Here is a 21597-nt window from a genome sequence, read left to right as displayed (position 1 = left end):
TGGGAAAACAGAAGAAAGCAAATGAGAATCTCCAGTAGTTTCGACCTCATCTGCCCACGTCCCCGGCCAGCCAGGCTCCCTTCTCCCCGTTATTATCGCCCCTTGTCTCTAGAAGCACCAGCCATCTCTCTCCACTTATGGCCGGATTACTCCAGAGGAGTTGTCAATATTCATTTTCTCCAAAATCTCTCTTCATTTTTTTCTTGAATCTATGTATCCAGCCTTCACCCTCCCCACGCCACTGAAACCACTCTTAGGAAGGTCTCCAGTGACCTCAATGTTGTAAATCCAGTGTTAACTGTTGGTCCTCATCCTACTTAATCAGCAGCCTTCGATAGTTCATCTCCCTCCTCTGTGGACCTTTCTGGACCCCACGCCCTCCTGGTTTCACACCCGACTCTGGAAGGCGCTGCTCTGTCTCCTTTGCTGCTCCCCTCCACCTGCCTAAACTCTTAAACTTCAGGGACCCCCCAGGACTCAGATCTTGGACCTTTTTTCTTTGCTGCCCTCCCCACACTGCCCCACTCCTTTGAGGATTTCATATTTCATCCAGGCTCCACTTGTCACTTGCACGATGACTCCCAATCTTATGCCTTTGGCCTGGACTCATCCCTGGAACTCCAGCGCCCGGCTGCCTGCTTGACCTGTCCAGTAATATCAAGTAGGCACCTTGAACTTAAAAAATCCTGCTCCTGCTGAAGTCTCCTCCTCAGAAACGACAACTTCCATCCTGCCAGGCCTGGACCAGTAACCTCAGAGTGGTGAGGTGAGCGCAGCCAACACGAAGCCCGGGCCTGGCTGACGGGAAGAACTGCCAACTCTGGGAAGTTAAGCAAGGCCCAAGGTGCAGGGCTGGCCTGGGAACGCGCTTGCCCGGAGTGAGGGAAAGGCTGCGTGTGACTGCACGTGTTGTAATACGTTTGGCATTTGTCATTGGCGATGGTTCTACAATCTATGGGACAGCAAGAAACCAGAAGGAAACAACATGTTTGGAAGTCAACAGAGCATTTTATTCCACAGGAAGAAAAATAACGACTCTGATATGAGAAACAGATTCAAGAGTCTCAACAGATTGGTGAGTGTAAGAGTGTTCACACGGTGGAGACCCAGATACTTTATTTTCAGAGTATTATCGAGCAGCTACTATGGTATTTTGAGGCACAGATGATGCTTAAAAACAAAGTGGCCCAGGAGCCTTCCAAACCCCGAGGTGCGTCTCCACCACGGTGAGGTACTCGGGCCGCTAAGAGGCCATGTTTCTGTTTCCCAGTCAGTGGTGAGCAGGCCCAGGTGTGGGAAACACAGAACAGCCAGCCTTTCTGGTGGGTGAGGAAAGCAGCTGTGGCCAGGCGGTGATGCGGCCAGCTGTGCTGGGTCAGGGCATCGAGGGGGCTTTGCTTTCTGCTTGCCCAATTTCTCTTAATTCAATTTATTTTACTTTCCTCGGAGAGGAACCGGGTACTTGAGGCACCAAGAAAATGGGCAGAAATTATCCTAACGAAGTCTCAGACATCGCTGGCTAAATGCCAATTGAAAAGCCAGAGCCAGGGCCTGCTTCCTCCAAAGCTTTGGATTTTTTTCCTGGCAAACCAGGAAACTATGTCCAAAGCCCCTGAAACCTTACCATCACCAGGCCTGGCACGAGGGCTGCGAGGGCGGAGGAGCCTGAGAAGCTCTTAGCTGGCACCCACCCCCCAACCCCGCCCCATTTGGTCTTTGGATCCCATTTTAACATCTGCCTCTTCCAAGGCGCAAACATCAGGGGGGAGCTGTGCAGTAGGGAGATGAGCAACTATTGTATTTCGAGGGCTGATGAGATTTAGAAAGGAGCCGGGAGGAGGGCATCTCAACACCCCTCTGGAGTCTCCTGGAAGCACCATTCCACAGCGCAGCCCTCAACCAACTTCCCATGGGCAGAGCTGCAGAGAACACAGGTTGCTGCTGGGCCCAAAGTCAGGCTTCCTTAGTCATACCAAGCTCCTCAATCCAACAGAACTCCCAAGTGACTTCATTCCAGAAAGTGACAGAAGGCTCACTGACACAAACCATCAACCCTCTGAGAGTCTCATCGTTAAGAGGTCATGATCTCAGGCAGTGCGTTACTGATGACAAAAACCACAAGCCAAACTTGTGGGGTGCGGGGTGGGAGGCTGGTGAGGAAGACAAGAAGCCTGCAGGGAGCCGCATCTGGCACATGGCTGTGGCCCAGCAGGACCAACCAACCGACGGACCAAAAACCCACCCCGACTCTTCAAAAGCTGGGCTTCAATTCTGCAGTCCATGAACCCAGAGTTCAGGGAAGACTATATACAAATCCTGGAGTTCAAGACGAGCCCTGAAAACGCTATTTTGCCAGAGCACTAAGCACTTGGGTTAAAGCTCTTTGAAAACACACACACACGCGCGCGCACACACACACACACACACACACACACACCCGAGTGGGGAGAGAAAGACAGATTAGCTTCATTTGTGTTTTGGAAGGATATGGGTCATGAGTCATAAACACCAATACCTTCCATGCATCCACTGATCCGATGGGTCCTTTTAGATCTCAGCTACGTGAGACATGGTTGTAGAGACTGACTAGATTTATTAAAATAAAAATTAAAAAATCACAAGGCTAGTCATTCATTCTAGGCCTCCCCTCTCCCTACCTTGGTTATTCCTTACAGAAAAGAGGAACCACAGAAACAAGACCCAGGAAGGAGAAGACACTCGGTCTAGGCCTTGCCACCGGGTGGAATTTAAAACCAAGGGCAAGAGATATTTTGGCCAAATCTTGGCCCCAAACTTACAAGAACAGCTTTTTAGCACTCAGATTTCATTCCCTTTTCTAAGACTCTCTCCTTCTCCCTCCCTTCTCACCCCAGGGCTGCTGTCGCCCGTCCCCAGGGCTGTGGGGCTGGGCAGCTGCCTGGAGCTTTATTAAGGAGAACAGAGTCCCAGGACCTCCTGCTGCAGCTGCTCAGGAGAGGGAACACTCTCGCTGTGGGTTTTTGATAAATTTGTGGATTTCTGATCTGTTAAACAGTCCTACGGGATTTTTTACCCTTCTAAGTTATCAGCGCCTACCAATGTTTCAAACTGGCCTCTCTGATAATAACCCAAGGAAACCTTATAATGCTGGCGTGTGTGTGCGTGGTAACAGAACACACCTCACAGTTTTACCTCAAAGTCTGGCAAGACTAGTCAGGAGAGAGCCAGTGAGACAGGCAGATAAAAAATAATTTGTGACACTCTTAAGAACTATCTTTAAACTGGGGGAGAAATAAATAAAAGATGTGTCCGAGTCACTCCCCTAGGCCTCATCAAGGGCTGCCTCTGGGTCTAGACACTTCGGTTCGCAGCTCCAGCCGGGATGAGCACAGGTTTCAAAGGCATCGCTCTTGACGCACCTGCCCCCTCACCTCAGCCCACCTAACCGTGAATATTCTAGTTTCCCAAACTAAGGCATAACATTCTGCAGCTTCCAAGAATCCCTCTTCACGGACAGTACCCTGAATGAGACGTGTAGAATTAGTGCAATAGAAGATCCAATATAATTTTATATTACTTTACAGTTAACAAACCTTTACACACATCACAGGCCCTGTTCAGAAATGCTCCTACGTATTTACAGACACACAGTTGTACATATATACATGTTAGCAAAATACAGGGCAATCTAAAAATTAGATTGATCTCAGTTACACTTTGTTTTAAACGTTACTCAACCAATGCCTCTTAAAAATTACCTCCCCATAATCTAAAGTAACCCCCTGCCCCACAAATTAATATGGTTCCATCTGTAACCTCCCTCACCAGTATTTACTCTCCCTCTTGATAGCATCCCCCCAAACCTTATTCTGGTTTCCTCTAATTTAAGCCAAGCCCACGGGCCTCTCTCCTCCTGATTGGTTTGGGGTCTACGTCTGGGAGTGTCCCTCCAGCAGCTGGGGTTTCTCAGGAGTCCAGCTCCAGCTGCTCTTGGTTTTCATTGAGTCTTAACATAAGTTGCTGTTCATAGTAAAGGCTCTTTGCATAGTTTATTTCTTGTGATAACTTGATAGCAAGGACCTCTGATTTCACGTGAACCTGAAGAAAAGGACAGAATGAGTAACCTGCCCCCAAGGTGGGAAGCCAAACAGAATCACAGGACACGGGCCATTGAAATCCACCCAGGCAGCAGCTCCCAGCCTGACTGCGGATCAGAACAGCATGGGTCGTAGTTTAAAGAGACAGATTCCCAAGGGCCCTACTCCTAGTTATGCCGATTCGAGGTCTGGGGTGGACCTCTGTATCTTTAACTTATTCCCCAGGTGACCGTGCAGTCGACCCATAATCACCTGACATTTGGGACTGCCTGTAACTGAGAACCAGTTTCAGCTCCGAGGTGTGAGGATCAGCTGAGGTGAGACTAACAAAGACTGGGGATTCAGATCTAAAGTCTGGTGATGGTCAAAGCACACAAATGCCCTCGAGGCCTTTCTTATCAAGACAGCTCACTTGCCTTGAAAGGGCGAAAGTGCAGCTGGGCAAAGCTCCCCACCTCCGAAAGGAACTTGTGGAAATACTCAGGCTTTTGGGTGTTAACTCAATTAATCTACCGGCCCTAACCTAAGCCAATGACCCCAGGGGAGCCTGCACAAGCCAAACCAAACCCAAGCGCATTCCTGGGCAGGGAGAAGGTCAAGGGAGAGAGGCCCAAAAAGGCTGGTTGCTGTTTCTCATCTGTGGAAACACTGAGATAAGCAGGGCCATTTTGAATGGCACGTCATTCTCGAATGCAGGCTTGAAAATCCTAGCATTCCAGGTGAAAAATGAGCAGGGCTAACACCTGGTTTCATGAAAAAATCCCACGTTAGAATACGGCTGGCGGTGGGGTCCCTCACACGCGCTTCTGCCGAGCCAACAACAGCCCCTCCAAGCGGAGGCAGCAGAGTGGTCCAGGCTGCCAGCCCTGGAGCTGCACGGGCACGTGGGTTTGAACCCCAGCTCCCTCCGGTGTTGGCCGGATAACCTCGAGCAAGTCACCTGTCCTCACCAAGCCTCCTGACCACCAAGTGGGGACAAGAGCAGTACAACATTAAATAATCTAGAAGTACCTAGAGTCCAGCCTGACACACAGTAAACCCTTAACGAATGCTGGTTATTAACAGCAGCGGTGTTGTTGAAAAGTCCTGCCATAACAATATCTTGTACCTTTTGGAGGTCAAGTGTAAAGTTTATTTACAGAGATTCATTGAGCTTTTACAGTGGATGGGGGCCTACGCTAGATACTGCTTCCTTGTGCAGGAAAAAAAGTTAATTTCCAATTATTCTAGAGGTGAAGCAATGAAGAAGCCAATGTGTCCGCTAACGCCTTCTTAGATTCAATGCGCCGAAGAGTCCCGTTTTAGGAATAAAACACCCCCGTGCATCATGTCAGCTGGTCCTCACGGCTGATTAGAGGCGGTAATCCTGCCCATACTGTATGGGTGGGAAACTGCGGCACAAGCGTTGAGCAACCCGCCCTCCGGTGGAGCTGGGAGAGCGGCATCGTCCCACCCCACACACACTGAGCGCCTTCTGCCTGTGGGACTAAGGAGCAGGACCCCTGGGGACTCACAACAGCCCAGCCCAAGCCTCACACGTGGCAAACACATCAGCAGGGCGGTGGCCGGCTGAGGAGATAGGGCAGGGGTGCACTCACCATCGGCTTCTGGTGGGAAGGGCCGGGGATGGACACCCCACTGCTCGTGTTCACGGCCTTCTTGGTCACCTGCACATACACCTTCCCGTGGTCTTTGGAGACGAGGCAGTGGTAGAGATCGTCGTACTTGACTTCCAGGAAAATGGCCTCCCGGTCTAGGTAGTCTCCGCTTTTCAGGAAGTAGACGGCCTTGGAGGAGATGAGCACACAGTAGCTGTCGATGTTCTCCACGGCTATGAAGCTGCAGAGAAAGAGGCGGAGTGAGAAGGGCACGCAGAGCTTTGCCAGCTGCTCCTCCAGGCTGAGGCTGTAGGAGGGGGGCCTGAGGCTCCGACCTTGAAGCCAGGCTCCCTCCCTCACTACACCTTGGGCAGGTGGCTCACCCACTCTGAGCCTCCATCTCCTTGTGTGTGAATCAGGAATAAAAAAAGTGACACTGGCCTCTCAGGGCTGCTGTGAGGCCAATGTGTAAAGCACAGAGCCCTTCCACAGCGGGGCTCGATAATATGACCAAGTGTATCAATAGGAGAAACAATTTTATGGCCTTTTTATAGCCTAAGGCTTAGAGAAAACTGTAGCAGTGCTTTGTTGGGCAGAAGAAGGAAATACAGTGCTTTGAAATGCTGACTGAAGCAGCAGCTGAGAAGGTTCACAGGGAAGATGGGGTGGGGGAGGGGCAGCCACAGGGCTGGAAGTCGTGGGCAGGGGTGGTGACGGACGCGGGGAAAGCGGAAGCGGATGGGTCACCAACCTAGGCGCCGCGAGAGGATGGCACGCCCTCTCCAGGTGCGCACCTATGTCCACTTCCTTTTTGTCACAGTTCTAGTAAGAGGTCACCTGGTCTCAGCTCAGCACCTCCAGGGACAGGGGACTCACTGGTGAGACGACCACCGCGTTCTCAGAACTCAACTGTTAGAGAGTGCTTTTTTAGGTAAAGCTGTAATCTTGATTTCCATAAACTGTCAGTCATCCCTTCTAGGGGCTTCAGGGCCACTCAGAAAAAAATCTCTTCGGGCTTCCCTGGTGGCGCAGTGGTTGAGAGTCCACCTGCCGATGCAGGGGACACGGGTTTGTACCCCGATCCGGGAAGATCCCACATGCCGTGGAGCGGCTGGGCCCGTGAGCCACGGCCACTGAGCCTGCGCGTCCGGAGCCTGTGCTCTGCAACGGGAAAGGCCACAACAGCGAGAGGCTCACGTACCGAAAAAAAAAAAAAATCTCTTCTTCCCTGGAGCCCCAGATTTAAAGTGGAAATTTATGCACGTCAAAGCTCTCAGATCGGCTACTGAATGAAGAGCAGTGACCCTTGGAAACCGCCGTGACAGCTCTCCCAGGCCTGGCTGCCTCCGTCGCATCTTGTGACAGCCTTCCACAATGGGGCGGCCACGTCGGGGGACAGCGCAGGGGAGCGGGTGACGGCAAGAATACTAAGAGCTGACGACAGGCTGGCTGTCAAGCCCCGGCCCCCTGGGACTTGATGTCCTGAGAGGAATTGCCACACCGCAGTTGCCTGGAGCCGCGGCTCCCCTGGAACGGCTCAGGGACCCGGTCCCAGGATGGCTTTGTTCCATGGTCAGCAGTCACCAAACTCTGCTGGGATGGAGCAGGCCTGCCTGCTGCTGGACAGGCCGGTCCTCTCTCAGTCCCAAGCTGGCGCCAGGTCCCTGCTCACCTCTGGGCTTAGAGAGCCCCCCATTCTGAACACGCCTTGTCTCTCAGCCCAAGGGTTCACGAGTTCTCTCTGAAGCTTCCCGAGAAACACGCCCACCCTGCGCCCACTTCTGAAGGCTTCGTCGCTTACTGTCAAGAGCACTGCCAGGCAACTACTTGTTCTCATTTTGTTTCCCAGACAGGTATTTGACTCTCTGACTAAGCTGATGTAAGAGGGGTCCACACCCTACGCTCCCCGTGTCTCCCTGGGCACCCACCACTGAGTCGGCCACCCCCTCAGGACTCAGTGAAAATATGCCTGGTTCCAGCTGCCATTTTAATTACAGCCTCACATGACAAAAATTGGGGTTTATTGTTCTATTCTAACTGGTTGGCAATGCCAAGAATGTAGACTTGTAAAGTCTCAATGCCAAAATTAGAAATACCCAGCAGCTTTTGGTGTTCAGGCCACTTAGCACGGAATTTCCCATGTCCCGGGCTCTGACAGTATCCAGAGGGCAAGCAGTATCATTTAAAGAAACCAACTGAAATCTAAAATAGCTGGTCCAGGGGAAGAAAAGGTGACAGAAAGAGACAGAGAGACAGAGAGAGATGAGAAAAGCTTCCTGACAAAGAGAGGAAGGATCACAGGACCAGCTAGAACTTGCTGGGAAACTAGCCTAAAAACTGAAAACGGCCTAGGACTTCTAAGCACAGGTGGGCCGGGCACATGGTGACCGAGGCTGTAATGGGCTCTCAAAGGAGATCCCCGAAGTTGGCCACTGCAATTAGGGTGAGAGCAGCATATGCATTGAAAATCCAATAGGGATTGTTACCTTTCCTCTGGTCCAGCACAAGATGGGGTACTTCTATCCCATCACCCGTGCCTCCACTCTCACCCTGTTTAGCACCCGCTGTCTGACATTTATGCACAGCCTCTAAGAGGGCCAAGGCCTTTCCATCTGGGCAGCTGCTCTTACACCCGGGCCGACTGGCTGACACTATTAGTGCCCTTTCCAAACTGGACTTCTTTAAAACAGACTCCCTTCCGAGAGGCCACAGACAGTGCAAAGTCCTCCATCAGGCCAGAACAACTTCTGTTCTGGGTGGAAGGAAGGAGGAAGGGTGGCTCTGAGCTGGGATGCTCTAGTGAAAGCTGCTCCACACAGTGGTGAACGTGCAGGCCGGGAGGGAAGGGCAGGGAGACCCGCCAGGCTGGGCCAGCTGCTGTCTCTGCGGCTCAGGTTCTTCATCTGATAGAGATCATACTACCTGCCGTCACAAAGTCAGTAAATCCATGGGCAAAAAATTCATGGCCGGGCCTCCCTGGTGGCGCGGCGGTTAAGAATCTGCCTGCCAATGCAGGGGCCACGGATTCGAGCCCTGGTCCAGGAAGGTCCCACATGCCACGGAGCAACTAAGCCCGTGTGCCACAACTACTGAAGCCCACGTACCACAACTACTGAAGCCCACGTGCCACAACTACTGAGCCTGCGCTCTAGAGCCCGTAAGCCACAACTACTGAAGCCCATGTGCCACAACTACTGAAGCCCGTGTGCCACAACTACTGAGCCTGAGCTCTAGAGCCCGTGAGCCACAACTACTGAAGCCCACGTGCCACAACTACTGAAGCCCGTGTGCCACAACTACTGAGCCTGCGCTCTAGAGCCCGTGAGCCACAACTACTGTAGCCCACGTGCCACAACTACTGAAGCCCTCACACCTAGAGCCCAAGCTCCGCAACGAGAGAGCCCACCACGGTGAGAGGCCCGTGCACCACAATGAAGAGGAGCCCCCGCTCACCGCAACTAGAGAAAGCCCACGCACAGCAACGAAGACCCAACACAGCCAAAAATAATAAATAAATAAATAAATGAGTAAGTAAACAAATAAAAGGAATTCGCGTCCATTACAGAAATGTGAGGGGCGAGGAGCAGTTTGTAAACGTGCCCGGGCCTCTCCTCTGTGGGCCCAGGGGCCCTGTTCGTACCCGAAGCTAATACGGACAGTAATTTTTGGACATTTACATGAAATGTTCTCGTCTTTTCAAATCAAAAGCAGCCAAGGGTCTAAGTGAATGGAGGGAAAAGGGAGACAGCGGGGCCTCAGCTGGAGTGCCAGGGTCCCAGACCACGGTCTCAGCAAAAACCCAGACACTGACTTAGCCAACAGCGTCTCTCTCTCCATTTTCCCCCGATGCGCCCCTGGAACTCCCACAACCAGTGACCAAGGCTTTGGGTTTCATCATTACAGCATACGTTTTTTAAAAAACAAAATCTGGAAACCACAACAAAGAATAATTAAAACTGAGCTCCAGATTATGGGTCCCCTCCTGTAATGGAGACCAACCCCAAACCTGTCACTGAGAGAGAGGAACCAAAACCCAGGGGGACAAGAGAAGTCGAACCAATGAGTGCACTCAGCACTTCTCTGCCCATCTGCCCCCGCCTCTGTCCCTTTGTCGTCAAAGCCCGGTGTCCCCCGCCCTGCCTGGTCGTCCCCTGCAAAGGCCTGTGCTCCACAGACTTTCATTTGTGTCACTTCAGAGGCTCAGGGTTTCGTCCAGAGTGGCAGCGGCTATGGCCTCACACGAGCTGAGTCTAGACACGGGGCTCTCCACTCTTCATCCCCCGTACCCCCCTCGCTTCACGCAGGGCTGCTCTTGGCTCATGAATGAGTGACCATTGCAAACCCTCGTGGGATGACGTGGGGAGGAAAGCCATGTGGTCTCAGGTTGATCCTGAGTGTGTCCTTCTACCCTCTGACCTATTATTAATTCGGAGGAAGAATGAAAAAATGTGGCCAGAGACACACAGCCTCTGGATAAGCTGTACCCTTCAAATATGAAGAACCAGAGAAGCTGCCCAGTGCTCTGTAGACACCGCGACACCGCAAATGATTCTATAAAAAAAACAGGCGGGGACTCCCCTGGTGGCGCAGTGGCTGACAATCCGCCTGCCAATGCAGGGGACGCGGGTTCGAGCCCTGGTCCGGGAAGGTCCCACATGTCGCGGAGCAACTAAGCCTGTGAGCCACAACTGGTGAGCCTGTGCTCTGGAGCCCACGAGCCACAAAACAAAAAACAGGATTTTTAGACATTGGTTAAAAGTTTCACTCATAACTCTCCTTTAAGGAGAGAAAGAGGACATTCTGATCTTGGGATCAACTTCAGAAAGTTTCTTCTGAGAGAAAGGAAAGCTGTGGCACGTGGCTTACACCATTCTCCAAGATGACAGGTTCTAACAGTGGGTGAACCCGGCAAGGTTCAATGCTGCAGAAGTAGCACCCACTACGACAATATCTCAGACCATGATACCACAGGGCATTCTCATCAACACCAGTGACGTGACCAACAATAGCTTCAACCCTCTCGCTCTGTGGCAGGTAGAAACGTTGTCTCCAAGCCCCACGGCTGATGTGCCATTGGAACCAGCCAATCTTAGGTGCCAACTGGCTCTGTCACCAGGCACATGGCTTGGCTCAGAGTTTCTTGCCGTCACGTGTAGAGCGAGGGTCATCATATCTCCTCTTAGGGCCACTGTGATGCTTAGAACTGACCTACATGCCCAACTAATGGTGGCTATTGTTATTTCGTTTGTTGAGGACAGACGCTAAGTTACCCTAATCCTGTGGGGAAGGTCCCCTTGGAAGTCTACCACAGCTCCTTGCTTCAGCAGGTTGGAAAAATGAGTGACCCTCAAGAGACCACAAGGAAACAGGCTCAGGACCAATCATTGCTCCTTAGAGAGAGAGAAATCTGCCAATTGTTCCAATTACCCTTTTCAATTGATTTCTTTCTTTTTCTCCCACTCTTTTTTTTTTGGCTTTATTAACTCTATTTATATATGTTTATTTTCCTCACTTTGTAGGCATTTCAAAATCAGAAGAGTTCAGAGCTGTCTCACTCCAGGAGTGTTCCCAGAACAGGCTCCTGCCCCACATGTGTCTCTCCCCAAGTCCAGGTGTGACCCCACACCTGTGTCTGAGCCTGGGGTCTTGCAGAGTGTCTCGGCACACATGTCCCACGGGTCCTCACACTCAGCATGGCCTCTCGAATCCTCTCCTCCTCCAGCACCGCCCCTCGCCGTTGATGGCATCTCCATCCAACCGACCAGGCAAGCAGCCCTCGAGTCCCTCTCAGCCCCACCCCTCGCTCAGCTTCTAAACCTGGTCAGTCTACTGACTGTACTGACGCCTGCCTCCCTGTCCCCTCTCCCCTTCTTCTCTGCCAGCCTGTGCTCACCTGGATCACTCCCAGGGCCTCCTAAGTGCTTTCCTGCCCCCAGTCTCTCCAACTCTGATCCCTTTCTCTGTTGCTGTCAAGGTTACATTTTTAACGTCATTTTGAGTGAGATCCTCTTCAAAATCTCACCACTGCCTACAGGAAGCCGTTACGGCTCTCAGAATCTGTATGGACACCAAGGGGGGAAGCGGGGGGGATTTTAAAAAAAAAAGCTCTCAGAATCTGGCCTTGTAACCCACCTCTCCAGCTTTCCAACCTCTGCTCCTTCCCTCACACACATATGCTGCCACCACACCCAGCTAACTGGAGTCCCCCCAGAAATGCCGCTAACTCTCCTGTCTCTGAACCTTTGCCCAGCACTCTTCTCTGCGTACATGCCTTTCTCTCTTCTCAGCCCATTTCTCCTTGTGCTGCAGGACCAGATCAACTGCCAACAGCCTTCCCTGGCTTTCTAGGCACAAATTAATAACTTGCCCTTGTGGTCCCATAACACATGGCCCATACTTCTATTTTAAAAGCAATCACAGGGCTTCCCTGGTGGCGCAGTAGTTGAGACTCCGCCTGCCGATGCAGGGGACGCGGGTTCGTGCCCCGGTCCGGGAAGATCCCACATGCTGTGGAGCGGCTGGGCCCGTGAGCCATGGCCGCTGAGCCTGCGCGTCCGGAGCCGGTGCTCCGCAACGGGAGAGGCCACAACAGTGAGAGGCCCGCGTACCGCAAAAAAAAAAAGCAATCACATGTTTATAAATAGTTGGTAATACTGTCTGCTTCCCCTGCTAGACTGTGAACTTGTCCTGGGACATAGTAGGATTCAATAAATTCATGTGTTATGTAGTCTCAGAAAATAACAATGAATTTACGTTGTAGGGCCCAGTGGAATTTGCCAGTGCACAACTGTGGATGCTGCATGCATTTTACCCAGTGGTAAAGATAAAGAATTCGCTCAGACGCCTTGATTTAACTTGTTATTAGCAAGCCACTAACTTTCCCTTCCTCCCTCCCTCCCTCCCTCCGTTCCTTTCTTTCTATTGAACTATAGTCGATTTACAATGTTGTGTTAGTTTCAGGTGTACAGCAAAGACAAGCCATTAACCTTTATCAGAGTAGCTGAATAATCCACCAAACGCAAGTTTTAATTTAGTGGCATATCAAAGAATATCCAATTTTCTAAGTGTCAAAGGTTATTGGTAGATTATTTCCTGGTCTAGAAAACGGAAGCCAATGAATTCTATCCCACTTCTCAAAAGGTCTGATCTTTTGTTTTTGTTTTGAGACTGCATATATTACTATAAGGTTTTTATTTACAATTATATGCTATGAGAATCAACACTATAACGTGTGCTCAAAATAAAAAATTCTGATTTCTATCTCTATCTGCAATTTCTCAAGAAGGATAGACAGGATACAAAATATATATAAACAGTATGTTTACAAAGGGGGCAAGAAAGGAGAATTTTTTTTTTTTTTTGCGGTACGCAGGCCTCTCACTGTTGTGGCCTCTCCCGTTGTGGAGCACAGGCTCAGAGGCCATGGCTCACGGGCCCAGCCGCTCCGTGGCATGTGGGATCTTCCCGGACCGGGGCATGAACCCGTGTCCCCTGCATCGGCAAGCGGACTCTCAACCACTGCGCCACCAGGGAAGCCCAAGAAAGGAGAATTTTACTCTTGATTTTCTTTCTTTCTGTACTCTTTGAATTTGCTAATTATGTACATGAGTTTATTTCATCAAAAAGAGAAAAGACTAACCTGGCTGGTGGGTTTATAAGCTATTTTGGCTTACTTTTTATACTTTTTTTTGTATTAAAAAAAAAAGATCTCAATAAAGAAAAAGGAGAAAAAAGAGGAGGAGGAACACACTCAAACAGATGGAAATGAGCACACAACCCAAACGGACCAGGGAGCTGCCTGGCTCGGCTGAGATCAAGTGACCCAGGGATACAGTGACAGCCCTCAAGACACTGACTAGACTCAAGTGGCCTCCTACAGGTGACTTTCAAGTGTCCCCAGAAGGCAAGCACCACCTTCAAAGTCTTGCACGGGAACCACTTCCCAGGTCCTGCTGCCCCTGAAGGGTTCTTAGCTGCTGCTGTTCATTCCTTTTCCTTTCATCTGTAAATATACCAGCGTATTTCTCTAAAGGATAAGGACTCTTTTTGTTAGCACAGTCACAATACTAAAAAATAATGAATAATAATAATTTAAAATGTCAGACATTTAGAAAGGCTCCTAATTTCCAATCAGAACAGGAGCTCTTAATATTCAGGGATCATGGACCCCCACGTCGGCATTCTGGGGAGGCCCATAATCCCCTTCTAAGAATGCTAATTTTAAATGCATAAACTAAAATGCTTAGGATTACAAAGGAAGTCAATTATATTTAAATATATCTATCGAAATATTAAAATTGGGATAGAGAACTGAAAGCTTCTTTTTTAAAGCATAAAATAATATCTAATAAAAAAAAACTCACAAATACTATTTCCTAAAACTACATTTTAAAAATATAATCTGATTGTCAAATAAACTCCAGAAAACAGTATGTTTGGGCAGCTACTTAGGTCATGTGCATTGCTTGTAAGCACCTTTTTGGAAAAGGTAAAGAGCCACCCTAGTGCTTACATTGCTAGTATGTAACTTGGTCTGTGATGGTGTATTGGAAATAAAATAGGTACTTTCTTTTTTTTTTTTTTTAATGAGAATGAGGTTTCTGGCTACAGACTAGACACTAGTTACAGACAAAAATTAATTTAATAAATAGAACAAATTTCACTTTAACAGCATCTTAACCCAGGATCCGATTTCAGAACCAAACTTAAGAAAAATGGAAAGTAATGGCAATTTTGTAACATATCAGAGGAATATTTGATTCATTCGAAACTGAAGCCTTTTCAGTTGGCCAGACCTTAAATCATATGTCAGCAACTATCTTTTTAATACTAATTAATTAAATAAAATAAAAAATTAAGTGAAACTTGATCTGGGAGAACAAAGTTGAAGTAACCATGGCACTGTGGACTTTGCGGGGTTTTCACTACATCAGGAAGTAATTACACAATATTTTCCAGAAGTGAAACAGTGAGTCTAACTGGAAAAAAATGTGGAAACATTTAGTTAGAACAGTAGGGCAAGGTATTAAAGAGCCTTTTAAGGGGTTAACTCTGAAGGAAAATATGCAAATAATTGGGTCTTTAAACATGTTTTTAATTACAATTCCAGGATAAAAGTCAGGTATACTATGGCACTCCTGTGCTTCTCCTGAAAATGCCTTTCTTGCAGAGGGATGCCTCCAACATTCACGTCACCGTGAAGACCCAGCCTGACAACCGAGGATACTTCAGAGGAACATTTGCCAGGTCCCCGATGACTTCTTCCCTGTACACTGAGGAAGGCTACGGTCATGTGGCTTCTTCAACATTCACTGGCAAGATTTAACCCACAAACTTGGGTAGAGACACATGGTTTTCATCTTAAGAGTCAAAAGTCATTCACGCCAACATCTTTTCCTAGTTCTTAGGAATTTTAAGAGTTTCATGAAATCTCTTTTACTGACTTCATTTTGATTTCGGTTTTCAGCTTTCCATGGCTCTGTTTTCAATGCATGTATCTCACTGCGAGCAAGCCTATGTTAGCTGTAGTACACAATTTCTCCCTGTGTTCTTGGCATATGTCATCCTATTGAAAATGAATTTCACGAGGACCAAGGTTTGACTTGAAAATGAATTTCACAAGGTTTCACTTGAATAAGGGTGAGTGGGAAAGAAAATTAAAAGCGCGACGTACAACAACTTTCCAACTATCATTCATTCAACAAATATTTGTTGAGTGCCTAGTATGTGCCAGGCACTGTTCCATGTACTGAGGATTCTTCAGTGAATGGAACAGACAAAAACTGCGGCCCTCATGGAGCTGCCATTCTAGTAGGCTCTGCACCATGTCCCGCTACACCTGGGGAATGACTCTCTGAGCCTCTGATCCAAAGGCCAAAAGTTACATTAGCAAAGTGGTATATAGGGCAGCCATGGCACCAAATCCTCACCGAAGGCAGGCAGGAATATAAAGCCCTCCCTGGAGTGAAACACTGGGGATTCTGGTTATTAGAGTGATGGCCAGAGCTGAGGCTAGACTAAAAGAGCTGATAGATGTGTGCTATGGACAGAATTATGTCCCCACCTATTTGGAGCAAGGAAGTAATGAAGGTTAAATGAGGTCATAAGGGTGGGGCCCTGATTCTATAGGAGACACCAGAGATCTTGCTCACCCTTTCTCTGCCATGTGAGGACACAGCCAGAAGGTGGCCATCTGCAAGCCGGAAAGAGAGCCTGCACCAGGAACCAACTCAGCCAGCACCTTGATCTTGGACTTCCCAGCCTCAGACTATGAGAAATAATTTTTTGTTGCTTAAGTCACTCAGTCTTGTTATGGCAGGCTGAGCTGACTACGATAATGTAAAACACCTCCATCACTGAGAGACTTTCCAATAACACTGCAAGGAGCTTGAGTTACAAAAAACACATCTAGGAAGACGCCATCCCATGCAGTAAGCAACAAATGAATTCTGGACTTGACTTTTGATATCCCCGTTCAAATACTGCTACAAAACTATGAGATGAGGTTAGTTTAACAGCATTTCTAACAACGACACTGAAGGCTCTCCTGAGAGATCACCTCTACTTCAGATATCCTCCACCAACCAAAAAACATTCATGGTCCTCTGAACCCTCCCTAGCTTGCTTTATCTTAAGAAAGATAAATAAGCATTAAGAGAAATTAAACTAGTATTTTGCTACTTATCAGGCAGAACTAATTGCTTTCTCTGGACTGTGGTTCTAACGCCTATTTAGGTTACAGGGCATTTTACGCTAAGAGAGTCTCTGCAGAATGTCCTAAAATAGTGATATACTGAATTCTACCACGTCAACTAGGAAAAACTTCACTAACTGAACATATAACAAGATCCTAAGTGTATAAGGCTCCACATTCAAAGAATAACAGAACAACCTTGAGAACATTGTTGCGTTTCCAAACTTTTCAGCTCCCAGTTGGTTGTTTATCTGTTTTGTTTTACTAGCATTCTGCAGCAAACAACAAAACACCAAAGTTTAGGAAAGTCTCACAGGGCAAAACACCTGTAGATTGAGAACATTTTATCTTCTCTTTCTGAACTAATTAGAAGGAGACTGCCAACGTTAAGGTCCCGCTATGGAACTCAGTTTGAGAACCATTGTTATATCTGAATCTATAAAACATCTGGGCCAAGGAATCTTGTTGACCAGTTCCAAGGCCTAAGAGTCACGCTGATACTCAGATCGGACAGAAACTTCTCAGTCAAAGTCAGAAAAGACAACCTGGTGAACCGAAAGGGCTGGTTTCCCACGGCTCCAACTTACAATTCGTCTTGTATGTTGTCTGTTAGTTTGAAGAGCTGCTCCTGCCCTTCGGCCTGGCTCTCAGAATAGCGGGGAAGCAGGCCCTGCGGCCCTGCGCAGCACCGTGGTTTCCGTACCCTCTGTGCTTGGGTCCTAGGTGGGGAAATGGACAAGAAGCAAAGAGGTTAAGTGTGAAACGTCAAAATGATTTCCCTTCCTTCCTCGTCTGAGATAAAAACACCACTTAACACAGGACATACTCTAAATCTGGTGACCGGAATTAAACTACATTTAGTACCACCCGTGAATGCACTAGAAGAAAGTGGTTAAAGACTCCAGTTTTGAACAAGAACCTCACCGTTGCCATTTTCTAGCTATGTGATCATGGACAAGTCAGTTAACTTCTTCAACCCTCAATTCCAGTTCTCTCTGTAAAACAGGATGATGACACCCACCTCACAGGACTGCCATGAAGATCAAACAAAATCATGCCCATCGAGCCCATGTTTGACAGGATGTAGGCTATCCACAACAGTGGCTCTTGTTATTGTTATTATTACTGGACTTCCACTTGGTCACACTCTATTTTTCTAGGAAATCTCTTCAGGAGAGGCACCTCTGGACTTGTAAAGGGTCAGGAAGAAGAGTGAGAGGCTTTGGGCATGAGTCAGAACACACCAAGCTTCTCAGCTTCTTCTAGGATGAGCTCAGCTGCCTGGGTGTAGGGTGAGGGACACAGTGATCACAGGAGGGAGAAGAAAGGCTCCATGGACTGGTCCCAGGCCACAGTCTGGGATTCTGCGGCGGCTCTCACTCATGGCCCTCAGCTGTCCGTGGCCCAAAGGAATCTGCTTTGCTGTGGCTTTCAGGGTAGGCTGATGTTGTCTTTCTCCACAAACCATATACAGGGTAATTGATAAGTACTTTTTGGTGTTTTCCTAGAAACAGGAGTCCATATTTGTTTTGGAAAGGCTGTGCATATTTCAGATGACTGATAAGAGTGTGCCTGGTCTGTCCTCGGCCTTGTACTTGGTGTACTTTTCATTATTTGTTCCTGGATTCCATTGAAGCAAAACACCCCTCTCTAGACATATCTACAAGCGAGGCCTAGGCTTACACACTGAATCAGCACTCCAGGATCGTGTGCTAACAGCAGTGGAAAGACTTACTTGCAAGGGCAGAGAAGTGCCTGGTGGGCGAATCAGGGTAAAGATATGGACAGAAACAGTCAGCGGGTTAGCTGCAAACCTGGGACGACGCAAAGCCCTCCTGGGCCCGTGTCAACACTCCGCCTATCAGGCCACGCTGCCTCAAGTCCCAGACCTGGGTAATGCTTGATATGGGCTGGAAAACCAGACATCCAGTGATAATATTTTAAAAGTTCAGTAATAAGGATGCCCCAAGTACTACTAATTGTGTTCTCCAAGTGAGACTAAAAAGAAGTTCCGACCATCTGCACCAAGGGAATGGGTAAACAACCCAATTTTATTGCTATGATATTAATATATTCACATATTCCTGCTGTGCACAGTCTCAATTCCTTCTTCAGGACTGAGGCCCACTGCTGGCTATTTAGATCCCAACTACTGGTTGAAAATACGGAAGGCAGTGTCGGGAGCCGCTCACAGAGTTCACCCCTCGTAGGGAAGCTTGACAACTGCTGGTGTAAGGATGCTGGAAAACACTGAGTGAGAGAAACCCAGGGGAAGGAGCATGGTGTACTTTTCCAGGTAGCTGAGTCCTGTTCTTATCTCCTTGCCCAGTGAAACATCGACTGTCATTTCAAACACTGTCCAGGACAGGCTAAAAAAGTATCTTTTCCCCAAGGCACCCCTGAAGCTCCTGAAAGGGGTTCGGGCACTGTGGCAGAAGCCCAAAGGCCCCAGGAAGATGTGACAAGCCTGCTCCTCATTTTTCAATGTAATGTTCCGTCCTGACTCCCCGATCTACTGGGAGGTTCAGAGGCTCAACTTCCACATGCATCCCAAATCTCGCTATTTCTCCATCTCTCTCATAACTGACAAATGATCTCTGGATTTGTAACGGATTGTTACTATAGTCTTATAACTTATTCTTTCTGTTTCCACTCCTGTCCATTCTCCTCACAGGAACGAGAATGACCCTTTCAAAAACAAGTCAGATTCGGTCATGTGCTCAAAACATGTTTGCTTCACATCCCACTTAGATAAAATACTTGCTTATCTGCCTCCCCAACTGACTGCAAACTATCTTCCCATTTCCAAGGTCCTCCATCCGTGATCAACCACACACCAACGGAAGGTTGGATATAGTGTTCAGATCCTCCTGCTTGGAGGAGCTCAGCGCGGCATTCAAGGCTCACTGTTCACACAGATACAGGAGAGCGAGCGAGCTCAACTTTGCCGTAGGAGGAAACAAAGTCTCTCTCGTGGTCTTATAGGGAATACTTCTGGAAGGGGTGATTTAGACATACTATCACTAGAAACAGAGAGCTGGGTTAAAGGAATCCTTCCCATAATAAACCCCGACTTCCTTATTGTTGGAATCCGAAAAACTATTCTTTCTTCTCCAAAACTCAACTAAAATGTTAAATTCTGAGGTCCAAGTTGAGAGGCTGGGGAGTGTGTGGGTTAAAACCATTTGTATGTGAACAAATTTAGTCCCAAACGTAAGCCAGCAGAAAGTTTAAAGTGATATTCTTCAGTGTAGGCCACTGTGTGATGGGACTGTTTTCTTCATATATTGACGATGGCACTGAAAATTCAAGTAACCCTTTGAAACCAGTGTGGCTGTACGTGGTGGTAATCCTAAATTTGTTCACTCTGGGATTCAGTAATACAACGTTGGTATCTGAAAAACAGCTGTTAAGTGACTGTTCTTAAGTCATTTTCACGTATGTTCCAGTGAGCCTACGAGCATTTGGAAGGAAAGGACTCGATTCATTTTTGTTGTAAACTGGACTTTAGGACTAGATGCATCATTACCCTCCGTTTAGGGCCCACGATCATCACTGGGCTTTTATCTATTTTAAATGATATAATAAACATCTTTGAAACCACTATCCCTAGCACGAAAACCCCATTGTTTGACCATAACTCGAATCTTATCTGTGTGGCCCTCTGCCGCCCCCCCGCCACTCCCGGTTCCTTTCTTCTTCCTCTTCTATCTGAGATAGCCACTACCCTGAATCTTGTACTTATCGTTCCTTTACTTTTCTTCTGCACGTAGTCTTGTCACATTTCAAAGCATGTTCTGGTACAGTAGTCCTGTTACAGTCTCTGGTTTTCATTGTTTTGGGCTTCTGAAAAAGGATGGCACTGCCTTTTTATGTTTTGGGACTTACTTCTTCCTTGAAGTCATATTGCTAAGATTCAATCATTCTTTTGTGTGCAGCTACAATTCTTTAATTGTACCGGCTTATAATTATTCCACTGTGCGAATATACCATCATTCACCCAGCTTCCTGTTGATGGCTCACGGACCATTTCCAGGTTTTGCTATTACAAACGATGCTGCTACGTACATTCCTCTACCTGTCTCCTGGTGACCCTAGGCAAGAGTTTCTTCGGGTATATATCTAGGTGTTTGCTGGACACACACACAGGACATGAATGTTCACCTAACAAGATAACTCAAGTTGTTTTCAGAGAGGCTGAACCAGTTTACACACACACCAACAATGTACTTCAGAGAGCCTGGTAAACTATATACCTTCCAACACTTGGTACTGTCCAGGACAGCACTGTCCAGTACACAGCCACTGGCCATGTGTAGCTACTAACACTTGAAATGTGGCCAGTGTGACTAAGGAGCTGAATTTAAAATTTTTCATTTAAATTAACTCAAATTTAAATTGTGTATTAGATAGTACTGGTCTAGCCCCTTAAATTTTTGCTGCTTGAATGCGTATAAAATAGCATTTGTTTGTTTGTTTGCAGTACGCGGGCCTCTCACTGTTGTGGCCTCTCCCGTTGCGGAGCACAGGCTCCGGACACGCAGGCTCAGCGACCATGGCTCACGGGCCCAGCCGCTCCAAGCCATGTGGGATCTTCCCGGACCGGGGCACGAACCCGTGTCCCCTGCATCGGCAGGCGGACTCTCAACCACTGTGCCACGAGGGAAGCCCTAAAATAGCATTTTGTCTTCTCATGCCCACCTTCCCCTTTCAACCTACAGCATAATGGAGTCCATTAAAAAAGTGGCGCAGATGTGGAGCCTGCCCACAGGCACCAGAGCAGAAAGATCAGCTTCCGTGCTGCTCCTGCCTGTCACTGCTGGACCGTCCTCAGACTATCCTCTGGCTTCCTCTGGTTGCCTTGCTCCTTCTCTCACGATCACCTTCACTGTCAAGACCTGCTGCCTCTTGGGCAGGGCCTCGGGACCACCATCCTGGGGATAACGCATCATTAAACAAGAGGTGGCGAAACTCCACCCACTCACCTCTCATTAGCTGACAGCGTCTCTCACTAACACTCAACACAAAAGAGACTTTACAGCCGTCTGCTTAGTGCATATGCAGCAACTGTGCCTCCACAAACCTTTGTTTAGCCAAAGGGCTGTGGTGCACTTAATTGCTGCCAGCTGGGGGTCTGTCGGCCATTTTAAGCCCTCAGCTGCTGCGGTTTAGAAATTTCACAGTGTATAGAAAGAAGCAGGCCTTCCAGTCAACCAGCTAATCCAAAACG

At 48.2% G+C, this 21597-nt stretch overlaps 1 protein-coding gene across 4 annotated transcripts in view; it reads right to left on the bottom strand.

The window, feature by feature from the left end:
* Window positions 1-3523: 3523 nt before the first annotated feature.
* VPS13D (vacuolar protein sorting 13 homolog D) overlaps window positions 3524-21597 on the bottom strand; it is a 242401-nt gene continuing 224327 nt past the window's right edge. For all 4 annotated transcript variants that reach the window (XM_067720898.1, XM_067720908.1, XM_067720916.1 and 1 more), the window contains 3 exons: window positions 16955-17086; window positions 5675-5915; window positions 3524-4077 (listed from right to left, as the gene is read on the bottom strand). In XM_067720898.1, the coding sequence (XP_067576999.1) occupies window positions 3946-4077; window positions 5675-5915; window positions 16955-17086 (505 nt within the window). In that variant the 3' untranslated portion in view covers window positions 3524-3945. The remainder of the gene's footprint in view (window positions 4078-5674; window positions 5916-16954; window positions 17087-21597) is intronic.

This window comes from Pseudorca crassidens, chromosome 2 (assembly GCF_039906515.1).
Source record: "Pseudorca crassidens isolate mPseCra1 chromosome 2, mPseCra1.hap1, whole genome shotgun sequence".
Taxonomy (NCBI): domain Eukaryota; kingdom Metazoa; phylum Chordata; class Mammalia; order Artiodactyla; family Delphinidae; genus Pseudorca; species Pseudorca crassidens.
The sequence above is the reverse complement of the archived record's forward strand: the minus strand, read 5'-3'. Positions and strand labels throughout refer to the sequence as shown.